The sequence below is a fragment of the Aquila chrysaetos genome, chromosome 5 (assembly GCF_900496995.4).
Source record: "Aquila chrysaetos chrysaetos chromosome 5, bAquChr1.4, whole genome shotgun sequence".
Lineage (NCBI taxonomy): Eukaryota > Metazoa > Chordata > Aves > Accipitriformes > Accipitridae > Aquila > Aquila chrysaetos.
The window spans coordinates 30,411,903-30,427,469 of record NC_044008.1 but is presented as its reverse complement, the minus strand read 5'-3'; the positions used below and the strand labels follow the sequence as shown (position 1 = coordinate 30,427,469).

The 15,567-nt window shown below is 37.4% G+C and overlaps 1 protein-coding gene across 4 annotated transcripts in view; it reads right to left on the bottom strand.

The window, feature by feature from the left end:
• The window catches only part of DOCK4 (dedicator of cytokinesis 4), a 253,508-nt gene that overhangs the window by 10,316 nt on the left and 227,625 nt on the right, over positions 1–15,567 (bottom strand). For 2 of the 4 annotated variants that reach the window (XM_030013859.2, XM_030013860.2), the window contains 11 exons: positions 14,672–14,813; positions 13,903–14,069; positions 12,495–12,581; positions 10,601–10,777; positions 7,062–7,145; positions 5,097–5,216; positions 4,615–4,736; positions 4,233–4,353; positions 3,633–3,714; positions 3,306–3,415; positions 2,003–2,170 (listed from right to left, as the gene is read on the bottom strand). In XM_030013859.2, the coding sequence (XP_029869719.1) occupies positions 2,003–2,170; positions 3,306–3,415; positions 3,633–3,714; positions 4,233–4,353; positions 4,615–4,736; positions 5,097–5,216; positions 7,062–7,145; positions 10,601–10,777; positions 12,495–12,581; positions 13,903–14,069; positions 14,672–14,813 (1,380 nt within the window). The remainder of the gene's footprint in view (positions 1–2,002; positions 2,171–3,305; positions 3,416–3,632; positions 3,715–4,232; positions 4,354–4,614; positions 4,737–5,096; positions 5,217–7,061; positions 7,146–10,600; positions 10,778–12,494; positions 12,582–13,902; positions 14,070–14,671; positions 14,814–15,567) is intronic. The other 2 variants (XM_030013862.2, XM_030013863.2) reach the window with 1 other exon arrangement.

Sequence of the window (15,567 nt, the reverse complement as noted above, 5' to 3'; positions counted from 1 at the left end):
GGAGTAGACTAGTTTTCTGAAAACTGTACAACACCGAAATCAGAGGGAGGATTATTATGTACTGAGTTCTGACAGTTTCCAGCTTCCTAAAAAACAAAATAAGGCTCATTCCTCAAGTGGTATCTTAATAGATTACTAAACAAGCGCAGGGATGCATTTGCAATAATTTCATTGCAGAATCAGGATCTCAACAAGGTGCAATGTTTGACAATATTCAAGTTATGGCTGTTATCTTAGAAGAGCATTGTTTATTATTTCCAACCCTGACTCTTTTGGCAGCAGTGTTCTTCTCTTGTGGATAAGAGCTGACCCATAAAGTGTGTTTGTTTTCCTTTTCTGAATATTCAATTTTTTAAAAAAGTCAGAGTACATTTATGAAACAATTTTAAAATTTCACTCGTTATTTCTTTTGGCAGCATTCAAATAATCCGTGGGTTACTAGTTTATCTTGATAACAGATGTAAACAGCATACAGTAAATCCTACCAAGTAATGCAGATGTACTTTCCAAAGGAAATGAGAACAGATAAACTTTACTTTTTCTTTTTCCTTTTATTTTTTTAAAGCAAGATCAGACAATCAGTGAAATCCAAATCAAATCAAATCAAATCCTATTCTTGTATCTCCTTCCAGTGTTCACAGAGGACCATGCCGAGTCAGCAAGGCACTATGCTGGGCTTCCACAAGATGGCAAACCCAGCTGCAAAAGTAATCATCATTGATCTAACGTGTTGCAGCTCCATGTAACAAAGTGACCAGGAAATACCCAGTCAATTCAACTTGACTTAAAACATCTCCTAGAGGGAATGCTTTGGTAGACTTGGAGCTACACCAGGTTTGCCTATCTATGCTGTACTAGAGTCATAGCGGATCAGGTAATATCTGTTTTCCTGGAGTTACCATTCAGCTGAGGTGGTGTAACTACACGTGTACTCTAATGTGACAGCAAATGTGATGATATGTTCCTGCCTGGTCTGGATTGAATGTTCACTGCCTAGCGAGTCTGCATGGGCAAGCGCTGAAGTCTGTTTTCTGTTGTGAAGGTAAAGAGCAAAGGCTGAAAAAGCAACTGAAATTGGAGGAGATAGAGAGACAAAAGCTGAATGAAATACAGAGAAACAAGGACATACTAAAATAATGAAATATAAAACCATATGGAAGAACAAGAGCGATCGCAGGATGTTTAATGAGACACAACCCCCCCGCCAAAATATGAAACCCAAAAAGCTCCATTAGGAAGAATAATAGTGCAAAAACTAAGGAGGCTTGTTGGCCAGTCAATGACAGCAGGCATTCCTCTTCAGAGTATGGGAAGAGCTGGAGAGACACTGTACAATCGCTCAGCCAGAGATCAAAAAGCAAGCACAAATGGATGTTGACTGAAAACAGCTGTACATAGATAAGCTTAAGCACCAATTTCAATGAGGAAAGCAGATGCAGTACTGCTATGGTCTTGTTCTATGAAGTCCATCAAACTTCCTTAAATGAGTTAGCTATGGCCTCAAAAGACTTGATTTGGACTTGAAGTGTGGGAATTTGCCTGTGTATCTCATCTTTCCCGGTTGAAAAACTAGTGTGAAAATTGCATACATTAAGCCATAACAAAGACGTTCATAAACGGGTGGTCCTTTCGTCATTAACTTAGTGTGAAGCTCCAACCAAGACTGTTGAAGTTAGCTGGTGTTAGAATAAAAATAGAAAGGACAAGGAACAGTTTGAGCATCTAAATTCTAACGGGAGTTGCAGGTACCTCTAAGATATCTCCTTACAATCGTCCTGAGGATTTCTTTTCCCCTTCTTAATCAGAAGGCAGAGAATCAGAATTTTGTTTCTGATCACAGTCCATTTTTACTGCTCAGGGAATAGAGCACCAGAGAAAGAAATTGCACCTTTTCCTAGAAAGATACATCCTCATTTATGGTTATGAGGGCAGAAAGAAACTGTCAGACCTTCTCACCTTTGAAACATACTTCACTGTACAAGCAAGTTAAGTTTCTACTTACCCTCTCTTGGGACACTGAGGGTAGAGACAGATTGGGAGATTTTCCTGCCGGGCGAGTCTCAGAGAGAGTGGGGACTGGGCCTACGAGCTCCTCAGCCTCCCTTATCGAATCTCGGGTAGAGTGGGGGATAGAAGTCGCATTCCACTTGGCAAAGCAAGAGTTTGCAGTCTGGGAGCAAAAATGGGATAATTTTTTCTTTGCGGCAAACTGTAAAACCGCTTTATTTAAAGAACATCTCCTGGTCTTTCCTGTATGTTGGTTTGGTCCACTACCGCTGAGAAAGTGCCCAGTAGATATATCAGTAAGTAGTTCCCGAGAACTGCCCTTCAGTCTGGCTAAGCTTCAGTATTACTTCTTAAGCCCTCGGGTTAACAGCATGAGGGCTTAAACAGAAAAGAGGAAAAAATTAAGTCAAGACCCAATTCAATAACTGAAGAAGCAAGGGACAAGAATACAACTAATGAGAAACCAACAAATAATTTCTAAAATAAAGGATCCTGGACTACCAAGTTGTTTTTTATCAAAGGCAAAATTTCTGGTGGAAATGAGAGTGTTGAGAGGAGGGCCTTTCACACTGTACTTATGTTCTCATCTCTCTCAGCTTCAGCAAGAGGTGCGTTGTGTGATGGCATGGATTAAAAGAGCAACTGTGTTAAAGGAAAGCAGTTTAGGAAAGTAGGTCCATTAAGAAGAAAAGATGAAATAAGGATTCAAAACTGGCCAGCTCACCAAGCTCATTTTGCATTGCAGATAACTCAAAAGATACAAATTTCATACAGACCTATGTAACAGTAATTTTAAGGTAGGAACACAACTCATTCTTTTCTCTGGAGTAATACAATGTCTTTCTTTCTGAAACTACATTGAAAAATAGGAATCGCCACATGGAGTGGGTTATTATCTCACAGTGGCTAGGATTAGCTATTTCAGAAGAAATAAAGGGGAGGTCAACATGGACAACTGCTGTGATAACCGTTTTTCTTTCTTTCCTCTCCCCTAGATTGAACAAACGCTGCTATTTCACGCAAGCAGGCTGTGTAATCTGATAAGTCTTTGCATTTGAGTAAGTATCAAAAAACATATCTAAACCTAGACCAAGCAAGCAGAAATGTGATCAAGCACCATGTACCCTAGTCAGATCTCTTTCATGTAAAATATTTTAGAGTATTTGCTTATGAAAACAAAAAAAAACCCTTGAAAATTAACAGCAGTGAGCAGACAGTGAATCTGCTCAAAGTTCAACAAGTGCCTTTATCATCTTCTTAGCTACTTGTGTTCAGAGGACTCCCACCAAGCTTCCTACCTGCGAGGTTTCCGAAGGAGTAGGGTAGATGGCACTGCAGGGCCTCTCTCTGGGGGACAAGCAAGAGTTTTCTCGGGAATGCTTATGTTTGTCAGACAACAGAGGAGAGGCTAGAATATAAATATGTCAAGAGATTAAATTCATGCAATGGAACTCAGACATTTCAATTCTATGCTTATGACAAAGAAATTCTCAGTCCCCAATAATTCATATTCCTCAAACAACTGGCTAAATTTGATGTCTGACCAGTGATATCATGCAGAAATTCAGCTGCATAACGTATCAAGAATAATTTAATATGGTTTACCACAGGAGATGAGCACTGACCTCTGGCACTGGATGGAGCAGAACTGGTCACATTAGGTGAAGCAGAATGAGTAGAACTCAGGCTTGAGGTAGACGGACTAGGCTGCGTATAGAAGAGATGCTGTTGTTACATTACACTTACTGGTTTAGAAAACAAAAATTGATAACATTTTTCACTAAAACAAAGAACTTGTAATTTATTAGACTAGTTTCTCAGTATTTCAAAATAGCAAACCAGCATAAAGAGCATTAATGTAACTACACAAAGATGTAGTAAAATCTCAAATAAGTAGAAATGTAATTAATATATTAAAATAATTACATCACAACTGTGACAACTGGACAGAAAAGTCTATGTAAGGTCAGATGACTTCGCATCATAGTGCATTGCTGCTTATTACTTTTGTAAAAATTCATGCTCTTAAGTTAACGAAGAAGAAACAGTTACACAAAAAATTGTTCTAAGTTAGGGAGGTTAACAGCCCATTTAAAGATTCATTTATTAAAAGAAATATCAGCAATAACTTTGAGAGTTCTGAATGAAATAATAGAAGCATGAATTTAGTAAATAGCCTTGTAAGAAAGATTCTGTTTAGTTTGAAGAATGACAATAATTTGTACCTGCATGTTAAAAACTTCATCGGAGCTTTCTGATTGCCCAGTGATATTGCTGACTTCAGCAGAAGCTTGGGATGACAGTGATGAGGATGAATACCGATTGACAGCTGGGTAACTCAAGGGACTATTATGAGAATAATGAAATACAAAGTGGTTAACTTCAGTTGCCAATCATAATTTTTCATGTGAAAACACCATGTTTATTAATCTCCACAGTTTAATTTGGATTTATTAGTTGAGAGAGAAAGAGAATATACATATCAGCTATTCATGACTGAAGATACTTCAGGCGGACCATATGAGGAAGCATGCACACAATAGAAGTATTTTATGGGTCATCTTCCACAAGTAACAAAATCTATCAATTTCTAGCATTTTAACTTGCCTGCGTCGTGGTATTACCCTGGCACCATCAGGGCTCATAGAAACAGGTACGGAATTTCGGCATACACGAGGACTTCCATTTGGGAAATGAACAGGGCTAGCTTGTACACAGGCAGAAAATTCCTAGCGAGTTGTTAAAAGAAGATTAATTAAAAGGAACATAATATCATTAAGCATTTCGTAAGACACAAAGAGTCATTTGAATAGTTATATCTGCATTTTGGATCAGCTTCATCATTAGTAAGACAAATATTTTAACTTTTCACTGATGATACTTTCCTTTTAGTAAAACGTGACTATTTTTCTCTGCACTGTACGGAAAGTTTATTAACTTTCTCTTCGCTTTGTGGTACTATAAGAATGCTACAAGATGTAATGTGGACAAACAACCAAAAGATGTCACTATTTGTTGCTTAGGAAAATTTAACAACCCTTATCGCAGCTAAACAGTGTCCTGGTTTACCCATGCACCTGCTCACGTACCTGTATTCCCAAGCTTGACTTCATCACAAAGAACTGATCCACCAGCTTTTTGTGCAACGGCCTCATGTCCTGTGGCACCACCTTCTCGTGCACTGCCAAGCCAAATTCTAGAATCTGGGCCTGCAGAAGAGAGGAGGAAGTTAGGGAAAAACACATTTTTGATCCATTTTCCTTAAGCTTTCATCATCATTTAGGATACTAATAAAAAAAAAATCCACCAAAATGCATGTTGTATTAAAAGCATCTATCTAAATCCTTGACAGACCTGTAATCAAACAAGGCCTAAGACCAAAACCAGTAATACACAAAGAGGATTTATGCCTCTTCCCATTTTACTGCTCAACTTTCCCAAAGATTCGGACGATGCGAATTCAACTTTAATATAAAAACCACTATGGATAACGTAGTGAAAAATCTGGCTAAATGGCAACTTTACAAAGGAGCAGTTCTAAACCCTAAATAAAAGCCATTTGCTACAACAACAGGTATAAAAAGTGTGAAACAACAGCAATGACCACATCCACCAGAGACCCTGTAATATATTTTCAATGAAGTCCACGGTTCCCTATCCTATTCCAACTCCCCAGAGACCTCCGTAAGTGGTGGCTTTATGTATATTCTTGAAGCAAGGCCTGACAGCCTTCAGAATAACATTGCTAAAACCGTCATCTTGCTCAAATTTGGTCACAGGCACTTAAAATACTGAATTGGTTACACGAGGAATCAGATAAACTCAAATTTAAAAACAAAATAGCTACACTATGCTGTAATATCTTTGGATGAGAACTACTAGCTGACGTTTTCAGGCAGCCTGCGAGCGGGCACACAGCTGCGCAGCATCACTGCCCCGGGGTCAGGACTGCAGCACAGCCGTCCGCACACACAGACATCCCAGCCCTTCCGAACGCTCCGCGTTTTCTGTTAATCAGCTGTAGGTGCCAGACAGCGTTTAACGGCTATCGCTTGGAATTCATGTTTTTGTCATAGGAAGTTATTAACTCCAGTTTTCAATTGTAAGGGTTAGTGAGATTAACTATAGCTTGAAAAATCAAAACTGCAATGTAAATTACTATACATTATCTAAACAAAATTAGAGTGAGCTCGGTGAAGCTATTCTGATTTATACTGTCTGAGGATCTGCCCTTCGGCTGGTCTGACCAAAAGGTACCACAATACTGATGAAAAATGGAATTTCCATCTTGCCAAATTCCAATACTCTGACTTCTTTATCCCAAGCTGGCAATAAAGTTTGAAATTTCAACATGCTGCATAGAACAAAGATAGGTAAAAGTCAGTTAAAAAAGCTGAAATATTTAGTAGGATCATTTGATCAAAGTAATTTTTTTCAGCATTTCTAAATGAAGACACTTCATATTTGAGGCTGGTAGGTTGTTGTCTTATAAATAAATGAAGAAATAATACAAAAATCATATAATGCATAGCATACCTGTTTAGTCACTTGGTGTTTATTTTACTGCCTACCTACTTTGGCAATTATTATTAGATATCTTCCACTATAGTAAGATTTTTCGGGGTTTTTTTTCTCTTATGCTAAACCTGGTAGTGAAAATGTTTGTTCTGTAGTATTGGTAAAATACATCATACAAATATTTGCTGAAGCCATGAAATGTTTCATGAGATAATGTTTATTCTGCAGTAGTGGTAAAACATGTTGTGCAAATATTTGCATATGAGCATCACAAGACAAAAACTTGCCTCTCATTCAACCTTTGATTTAGAATAGTTTGAAGTGATTAAGATGACGACGAAAAGGACTAGGGAAAAAATATTAACATGACCCAGAAAACTGCCTGTATAGGAAGTTACTGTCTACTTGAATCTAATTCAGAAAATACTGAAGACCACCGGGCAGTTATTAACCTCTGAAATTTTATGTTTTATTTTGGGACACTTTTAGCTAGAACAGCTGAGCAAGCCACCCAGTCAGTCTTTTCCCCACTTTACCTGCTCGAGCATCAGCTCTCTCAAGCGTGTGATCTTCTCTCCATCCTCTGGATGGTTCAAGATGTATTCTTTGACAAAGAATGCCTAAGCAGAATAAAATCACAAAGTAACATAAAGTGAGTAAAAACACGTGACTTTTTTTTTTTTTTTTAAAGTTTCTAGATGATATTTTTGAAACAAAAGCTCCTTTCTTCTGCAATAGAGGATAATAAAAGTTAAATAATTGACTATTCACATATGCGTTGGTGGAGACTATGGGCAAATAAAATGTAGCCACTGTTGAGTGGAATTTACCAGGTTTCAATATCCAGGACAGATCCTGAATCAAATTTGGAAAACTGCAAATCAGAGTTGAAACCAAACACAGGTCACCTGAACTAAATATCTCTTCCCCATTAACAGTGACATAGGAGTTTTCATACTAGGAGCTTCATTACTCCTTAAATATAAAGGTATCTTAAGAACAGTGTGGAATTGTATGCTGTTATATGTATTAGAGCTGTGACATTATCTTCTTATTCACTCCTAATATAAATAACGTTTTAAAGAACTCACAGTAACATTGATGTCAAAAAGCCACACTTTTCACTTCGGGAGCATGTGGCCAACATCCAGGTGTGTTCATGAGCTTACCTGACCTTCCACCCCATCTCCAATGCTCAAATTGTACCAGCTATAGCACCTCAAAGACATTTTACCGGCCAGCTATGGCCTGGACATAGCACTCCTCTGTTTGTTCACAATTGCATTTCTCTTAACATGGCAACTATCCTAAGCTGCAAGGGTATTACATTGAGTTTACAACAATTCTTGACACTATTCTGTAAAGAAAATGCCCAGCTGCTCATTTGAGAGATTTCTAGACCTTCTCAAAAATGCATTTTGTCACAACAAGTGTCTGTATGCATACCTATACGTACACATGGTTTTCTATCCATAGAGTTGAGAGGATAACAGTGGCTGCTCTGTGCTGTGTTTTCCTTTTGAACCTGTCTTAGCATTTCCCTCATATACTTCTTACAAGGTTCTCCATCTAACTTTAGCTGTTAAAATCTTTGCTATGCAGAATCATTTGTAAATACGGGAAGCAGTGGAGCTGGAGATAAATATACCCCTTCCTCTGATTCAGTTCCAAAATTTTATGCTGTGACAACCCATAACAAAGAAGTGCTGAGACCTATCTAGAAAATGCTGATCCTGTAATGAAGAACATTTATTCACATGGTCCTTTCACTGCAGATAAGTAGAATTATAAGAATTAATGTTTAAATTGTTAGAAGGAGCCCTCTGATCCTTGCTAAAATCCCAAACTTCTGCCAGCTGATGTTTTTGTCACCTCAGCTACAAGCTTAATGTTCTTTCAATATCAAGCAGGTGGTGTCCCAATGGTTTTGGGCTGAGATTTATACAGATCTGTAATACAAGTCAGAGATGTAATAATCCAACTTCAAAAAAAATCACCAATACTTCAGGAAAAAAATATATCACGATTTGACTAAATCCAGTAACATTATTGGAACCAGTGGTTTCCAATAATTAATCATGTAAATGAGCTAAAAGAAATCTAAGTCGTAGTACAAATTGCAGTTTGAGAGGTGTTAGTGGGCACAAAACACACACTTCATGCTTTTTCCAGCAGTTCAGAAAAATTTTTTAAAAAAATCAGTGGTTCAGTCTACAGCCATTTTTTAGCAGACATGAAGGTGCTGCATAATAACTATTTCTTCTGTGGATTTTCCTGGAATCTGTTCCTGTACCGAAACCAGGGAAAGCATAGCTTTAACACCTGCAATACTGGCCAAAGGGCTGAATAACTAGAACACTGTTTTTTATCCCATCAGAGGAGGAAAAAGGAGGAAAGAGGGCAGAATCAAGAAGGCAGCAGCTGGCCAGAGGACATTATTTGCTGGGTTTTAACACTTCTTAAAGCTTGGAAGTTGCCTGAAGGGAAGGAGGATATCTGTAAAGACGTGGGTATGCTTACCTCAAGACCACATGCTCCAAGACTGGCTGAGTTTTGAGCTTTGTACAGGCAGAAGGCAAAAGCAAGTGAAACAGGCAGAGAAAAGCATTTACAGAGGAGAGGAAAAGGAGGAAGGTGGAAGATAAGAAGCAGCAAAACAGCAGGAAGACATAAAGACTGAAAAAGGGACATGCAAAGAGAATGGGGTGAAATAGAAGAAAACCCCACCAAATCTCACAACTATTGCTAGCAGTTGTGGTGTTTACAACACAAATTGGTGAAAAGTCCTATTTCACTATATAGCAAGAGAGAGAGGGAGAGGACAGAAGGTAGTTGAAAGATGAAGACTGTCTAGGACATCAAGAATTGCAGCTAAGAACAACAATAAGAAAGGAGCAAGCTAGAACCTTTAATATGCTCGTGAAGAATGGAAAGCTGTGCAGAGACATCGAGCTGGCTCTGACATTCCTAATTCAAACCAGACATAGCTCTGACATGACTCTATTTCTCAAGGGACTCCCTTCGTGGAGCTTTACAATGCTAAACAGTTTTGTTCCTGTTTAAAGGCAGCTGGGAAACATCAAAAATGGTACTGCTTGGCTTTAGTCTCCCAATTTTCATAACATTGCGGTTTTGATGACAGATTCTAACAATACAGTGGACTCTATTTCTTGTAGTTTAATTTAGACACGTTTTTATCAAATTTAACACTGTTGAGTGAACACCAAATCTTGCAGCCTTTGAGACAAGTGGACAGAATGTTATTCAACTTGACATTTTCAATGGAAAAGGAACAACCAGCAGACTCAGTATTTCATAAGACAATTAGGAGACAGAGGAAGATCAAGCTGAGCTGGAAAAAAATAATCCTTCATTTCTTTTTACTGCAGTTTCAAAATTCCACAGAATTTTATGGAAATACAGCATCTGAAACATTTAAGGTTCTCCTAAGGTGATTCAGAGATCATAATAATGAGGAACAGCTTTTAGGAACAAATCCAGTGTTAGGCATTTCTTAATTATATGTATTATATCTTACTAGATTTTTCCAGAAAATAGCTTTCCTTAAAAACTTGGAGAAGAGAAAGCAGAAGGATCTAGAAAAACATGATTCTTCAAGATAATAAATTTCTTGTTAAGAATTTTATGTATATATATGTATATATTTCTCTCTTAAAATTAGAATGTCAGCACACAAAAGTCAATTTGGTGGTCAGCCACAAGTAGCTCCTGACCTAGAAGGGGAGGGGCGAGGTTATATATTATAATAGTCACAATTAACTATTTCATTAAAAATCCCCAAGCAAACCACTAAAGAACGCAAGGTAATTGTGAATCAACTCATCACTGGAGTAAATCTATGGGACTATCTGCAGCAACACAGTTGTTTCAATAAAGCGATACATATTTAACATCACCTCACCCAATACTGCAATACAGGTATACTTAAAACTATTATTGATATAGTACTTTCTGACCTCAATTCATACAGAGAAGCTGCATCTGTACAGAGAAAGAAAACAGTAGGAAACTGTCTTATAACAGATTTTTAATATGCAGAAAATAAATTATTTACCTCTTGGTATCTAGCAACTCCACCATTAACTGCTGCATCAATGACCCCATTTAGACACATCGTGAGAGGGTTAATATTTTGCATCTGTCGAGTTTGACACTGACTAATCAGTGTTCTCAGCTGCTGGTTCTTATTTTCTAAGACTTCAATAGCATTCTCAAGGGGACTCATTTCCACCTGAAAGAGGAGTGAGGAACATTACAAACATACTTAATCTTCAGTCAAAAGATGAAATATATTAAAGGTAATTTCTGATTTCTTAAAAGATGTTAAAACAATGTTATTCTATGTTCTAGAGTATTGGGGGCAGAAAAACTTCTTCTCACCTGGGCTACACTCTCTGAGTGTACATTCTGAGCACGGAGACAATTAATTTCATCACACAATCAAGGACCAAAATAAACAACCCTCCCTCTCTTGTAGATTCACTATCTGACCTTGAGAGATACTCAGCCCTTGCTGCAAAACACTCACACACTTCAGCCTGTGGTGGAACTCTTGGAATTCAGGGCTAAATTGTCCTTGGCAACTTTACCTAAATTGGGCTTGAGGTCAGGGAGAGCTTCACCGTGCTTAAGGGCACAGAGCAGAGCTTAAGTATGGGTGAGCTAGTTCCCCCACCCAAAGTGAAGTCAACAACTAGACGTTATGGATGAGGAGTTTGAATGTAAGCTGATAACCAAGTTGTAGTCAAGGGCAGTCCTGGAGCGGGACGTGCCTGTCCTCTCTAGAGGGTGAGGAAGCTTTTCTCACAGGTAGAATGAACTGCAGGAAAAGCAAAAAGCGAAACGATGGGAAGAGTACAGGCCTGCAGTTGCTATAATTTACCAAAACATACAAGCACAAATCTGAGTCATGATCTAGTACATGCCCAGGAAAAACTATTACAGTTAACTTTTGGAAATGGTGACTATAATGGTAACACGATAGTAAACTGAGGATCTTCATATTAGGGGTCATATCAACCTAGTAAGGAGTCAGTAGGAGTCAACTCACAAAATTTCTCATGTCACACAATTTTTTCATTTTTACAAAATTCCATTTTTGTTTTCTACAGGAGAATATCAAGATGGTGAACGAATGACATTTTGTTGCTATTATAAAAGAAAAACACAGTAGACTTTTAGGGAAAAATCAGTTGTACAATGGTATCCCTATATTTAATGGGACTATTGTAAGACTGGCTTTGACAGGAAGGAAACCAGTTACAGGTGATATAGTCCTGGGCTTCACAATTGACCAATTTTTTAGAGATCTTTATAGGAGGAACACTCCTTCAAATACATTTGAAATGTATTTAAGGATTTTCTAAGAAAAATAACAACAAGGAAGGAGAAGAAATCACAATGTGTCACTAACAGATTGCTACGTTAGACACTATTCCTACAAGGTTCTGCGTAGGCATGCTTCCCTGCCCAGGCATGCTTCCTTGCCCATGCCGAGAACTGGGAACTTCAACAGAGCTCTAGGCAGACACAGAAATATACCCACATGGCGTTTATTATAATACAGGAACTTGGAGAATGTTTACTTTTCAAGCATACTGAAAGATATGTTAAGCTATAGATATTCTAAGTATTAAATGTTACATCATGGTGAGTTTTAAGAAAGTAATTTGCTGACATTAAATATTGCCTTTGGCTGCCCATTATTGTTCTCAACTTTTCTTCCTCAACTGTTTCAATGAATAAGGGTGGTTCTTAAAAATACTTTTCAAGATAAGAGAAACCACAGAACTCAAAATACTTCGTAAATACTTTTGTCATAGCCAGCTTGAAAACTTGCTCAAAGAAATTAGATATGGGTACTCAATCTTAAAGTAGTTCATCAAATAACATACGATTAAGGAAGTAAACCAACCCACAATATGTATTGCCATCAGACTCATACTCACTACTTCACGTTTTTCCACTTCAAACCAACGAGATATTCCAGGTAAACTCTGCACCAAGATCAGCGTAGTCCTCTCCACCCATAGACTCTACAATACACAAAACCAATTTATTTCCCTAAATTGCCTCTGTATTATTCTTAATTATTCCCAGTTTTCTTTATGAATACCTTCATTTAAGTAGTGGTGTACATTAAAAAAAAAAAGTATTAACATCCAAATTTCTACCGAAATGTCTATCCCAGAAGCCTATGACATTCACTTTTCTCCTTACTTTCTAGGACCCACTCCTAAGCAGTAATTTCTGCTGATTTTTTGCTCTTAAACATGGTATTATTCTATCTTCTATGTTGTCCCCTAATCTCCCAAAGTCACTCACACTAAATTAGCATTTTAGTACTGACTTTCTGAGATGACATCTGAGAAAAGGGAGAGTTCTGAAGCAGAACAACTTACAGATCACACAGAGTGACCAGCTCTCCTCTGTGAAGTCCTGTTTGAGATTCCACAATGCATGGCTGATAGAATACTCAAATATACTACTGTTAAACACTTTGTGCAAGAGGTTTGTAAAATGACAAATCAACACATAGGATAGCGCTTACACAAAACATATATAAACTGTACAATTAAAATAAAGCCCTATGCTTTAATTAAAGGAAAATAGTGACTTAATTTAGTTAATTTATTACCCTTACAGTTCTTTCCTCTAACTTTATAACAAAGTTATTATGGGATAATTCTCTTTGTGTGTCTGAATACCAGAATATATTCTGCATCAGGATGTGTTTCTAGTGGGTCAGAATTAAAATTACAGCAGAAGAATGCAAGATGAGTTTTCAGCGTGACATTTTTATTAGTAGGGACAGAAGTCATTTACATATTAGGGAAGGAACTATTGCTCTTCTCTGAGACAATCTCTAAGTCCAGAGGTAGTTTTTAGTCTTGATATCACAGGAACAGAACACTATGCTGCAGTTTAGTCAAAACTGCCTCTCCCTTCCTCTAGGGAGAGAGAACTTGTGGCAATCCTATCCATACCCCAGATTACCTACTTAACAATGTTTTCCCAACTGCCTTACAAACTTCTCTGGAGGCTGCTCTGCTGCCTCCAGTTCTGCCTTCAATATGTCACAAAATTTTTTTATTTGCAAAAACAAATGGGTACTTTTTTCTCTCTTATTCCCATATACAACAAGACCTTCCCATCTCCCATATATTTTTCATATTATTTTAATTGAAACAAGAAGTGAAACAGTCAAATCTGAGCTACCATCTTCTCTGGCGAATTTGTTATACCACACTTGGTTGAATAACACAACTGTAGATGATGTTTCAATAACACAAGTATCGTTGATGTTACAAATAAATCCATAGGTCCAGTAGCTTGGGAAGGGGCATGGTACTTTACCTTGAACTCATTTTCCTTGTCCTTGGTCCCTTTGTGAAATGGCCTGTCATATCGGAATCGCCAGATATGATTTACTTTGTAAAAGCTCTTGATGTTATCGGGAATGCCATCTCTCTGCAGGACTTCCTGGTTTTCTGGAATTGGTGTCACTGCATAAATCTGCAAGTCTGTATGTAAAGAGTTAAGGCTATCCCATTTCATTCAAATTAGCAAAGCATATTGACTCCTGAAGCATGACAGAAGAAAAACTCTTTAAAGTGTGTACCATGAAATGCTTCTAGACTATTAATAGCTTAGTAAAAGAACCTGAGAGATTTTTTGATGGTTTGGATTTCTTTATACTGTTTTGTTGAAAATTTCGTATTTATTTTTGAAATAGCGCTACTTACATGGAATAGTATATGGAGTATAGGGTTGTAATTAAAAATATATTCTTACACAGAATATGTCATGCCATGGTAGCATTATATTGTATAGTAAGAACTTGAATTACTGTAACTTGAACTGACACACCATTATCACAGCAGTGATAGTTCTGCTAAAGTAAGAAACTTAATAACCTGTCAAGGAATTTTTAAATAAAACCAACAATTACACAAAAAAATTCCAAACATAATAGAGTGACTGGGACAAATTGCAGGGGAATTCTCACCTACTGTTTATTTCAGTGGAGGCACATTGTGATTGAAATTGACTATAGGTGTACCTACAGTTTTTAAAAGCATGAAAGGCGTAACTGCAGCATACTGGTTTGTGATTATGTGGATACACTGTGCTTCTGCCTGAAAGATGGTCTCATCTGGTTGGTTAGCATGTTGCATAGCAATGGCATGAGGGAACTCATTCAACATTCGCTGCTGGAAGGCCTCCAGCCTTTCGTAGTCATGTCCTCGGCAAACAAATTCCTTATTCTGAGCAGAATAAGAAAAAAAAAACCAAGAGCAAGTTATGTGAAAATAGTTGGGTTTCATTAGATAGATTCAAACACACGCTTTTAAATATAGACTTTCCAGGCAATTTTTACATCATTTAAATAAGGAAAAAATAAGAAACAAAAGTCAAGAATGAAAATAAGAACTCTAGAAAGAATAGGTTACTTAGAAGAAGGAAATTTTACCATATAAAGTATGTTTCATTCAAAAGACTGGAAAAATCAAACAATTATACTTAAAGCTTTAATAAAAATCCAAAGGGAGAAATGGTTCTTATTGGATTAAAGAATGTAACTAACATAACATATTGGACTATATAAAATATGTAACAAAAACATAATGTAACAGACAGTTAAGACAATGAAATGGGCTGCAAGTCCTTTCCATGAGGAACTAGGAAACTTTGCTTTGAAGTTATACAATTCTGAAGAAAAACAATGCGTAAGAAAATGGTAGAATGCATTCGATTTGCCTTATCCTCTAAATGCTTATCAATTATCAGCCTGGTAAATTAAAATTAACCAGTTTTTGCAATATGAAGTAAAATAATACTCCTGGCCCCAACATAATTTGTTTTACCTGCACCATTACTTTCCCAAGATTGCACAACATGAATACAGATACAACACACATCCTGCATTAAAAACGAGAAGCCTGGATCTGGAGTACCCATTGGAACTAGTCACAGACCGTGGCGATGCTGAGGGCTTTCTGTAGCTCTGGACAGCACTTT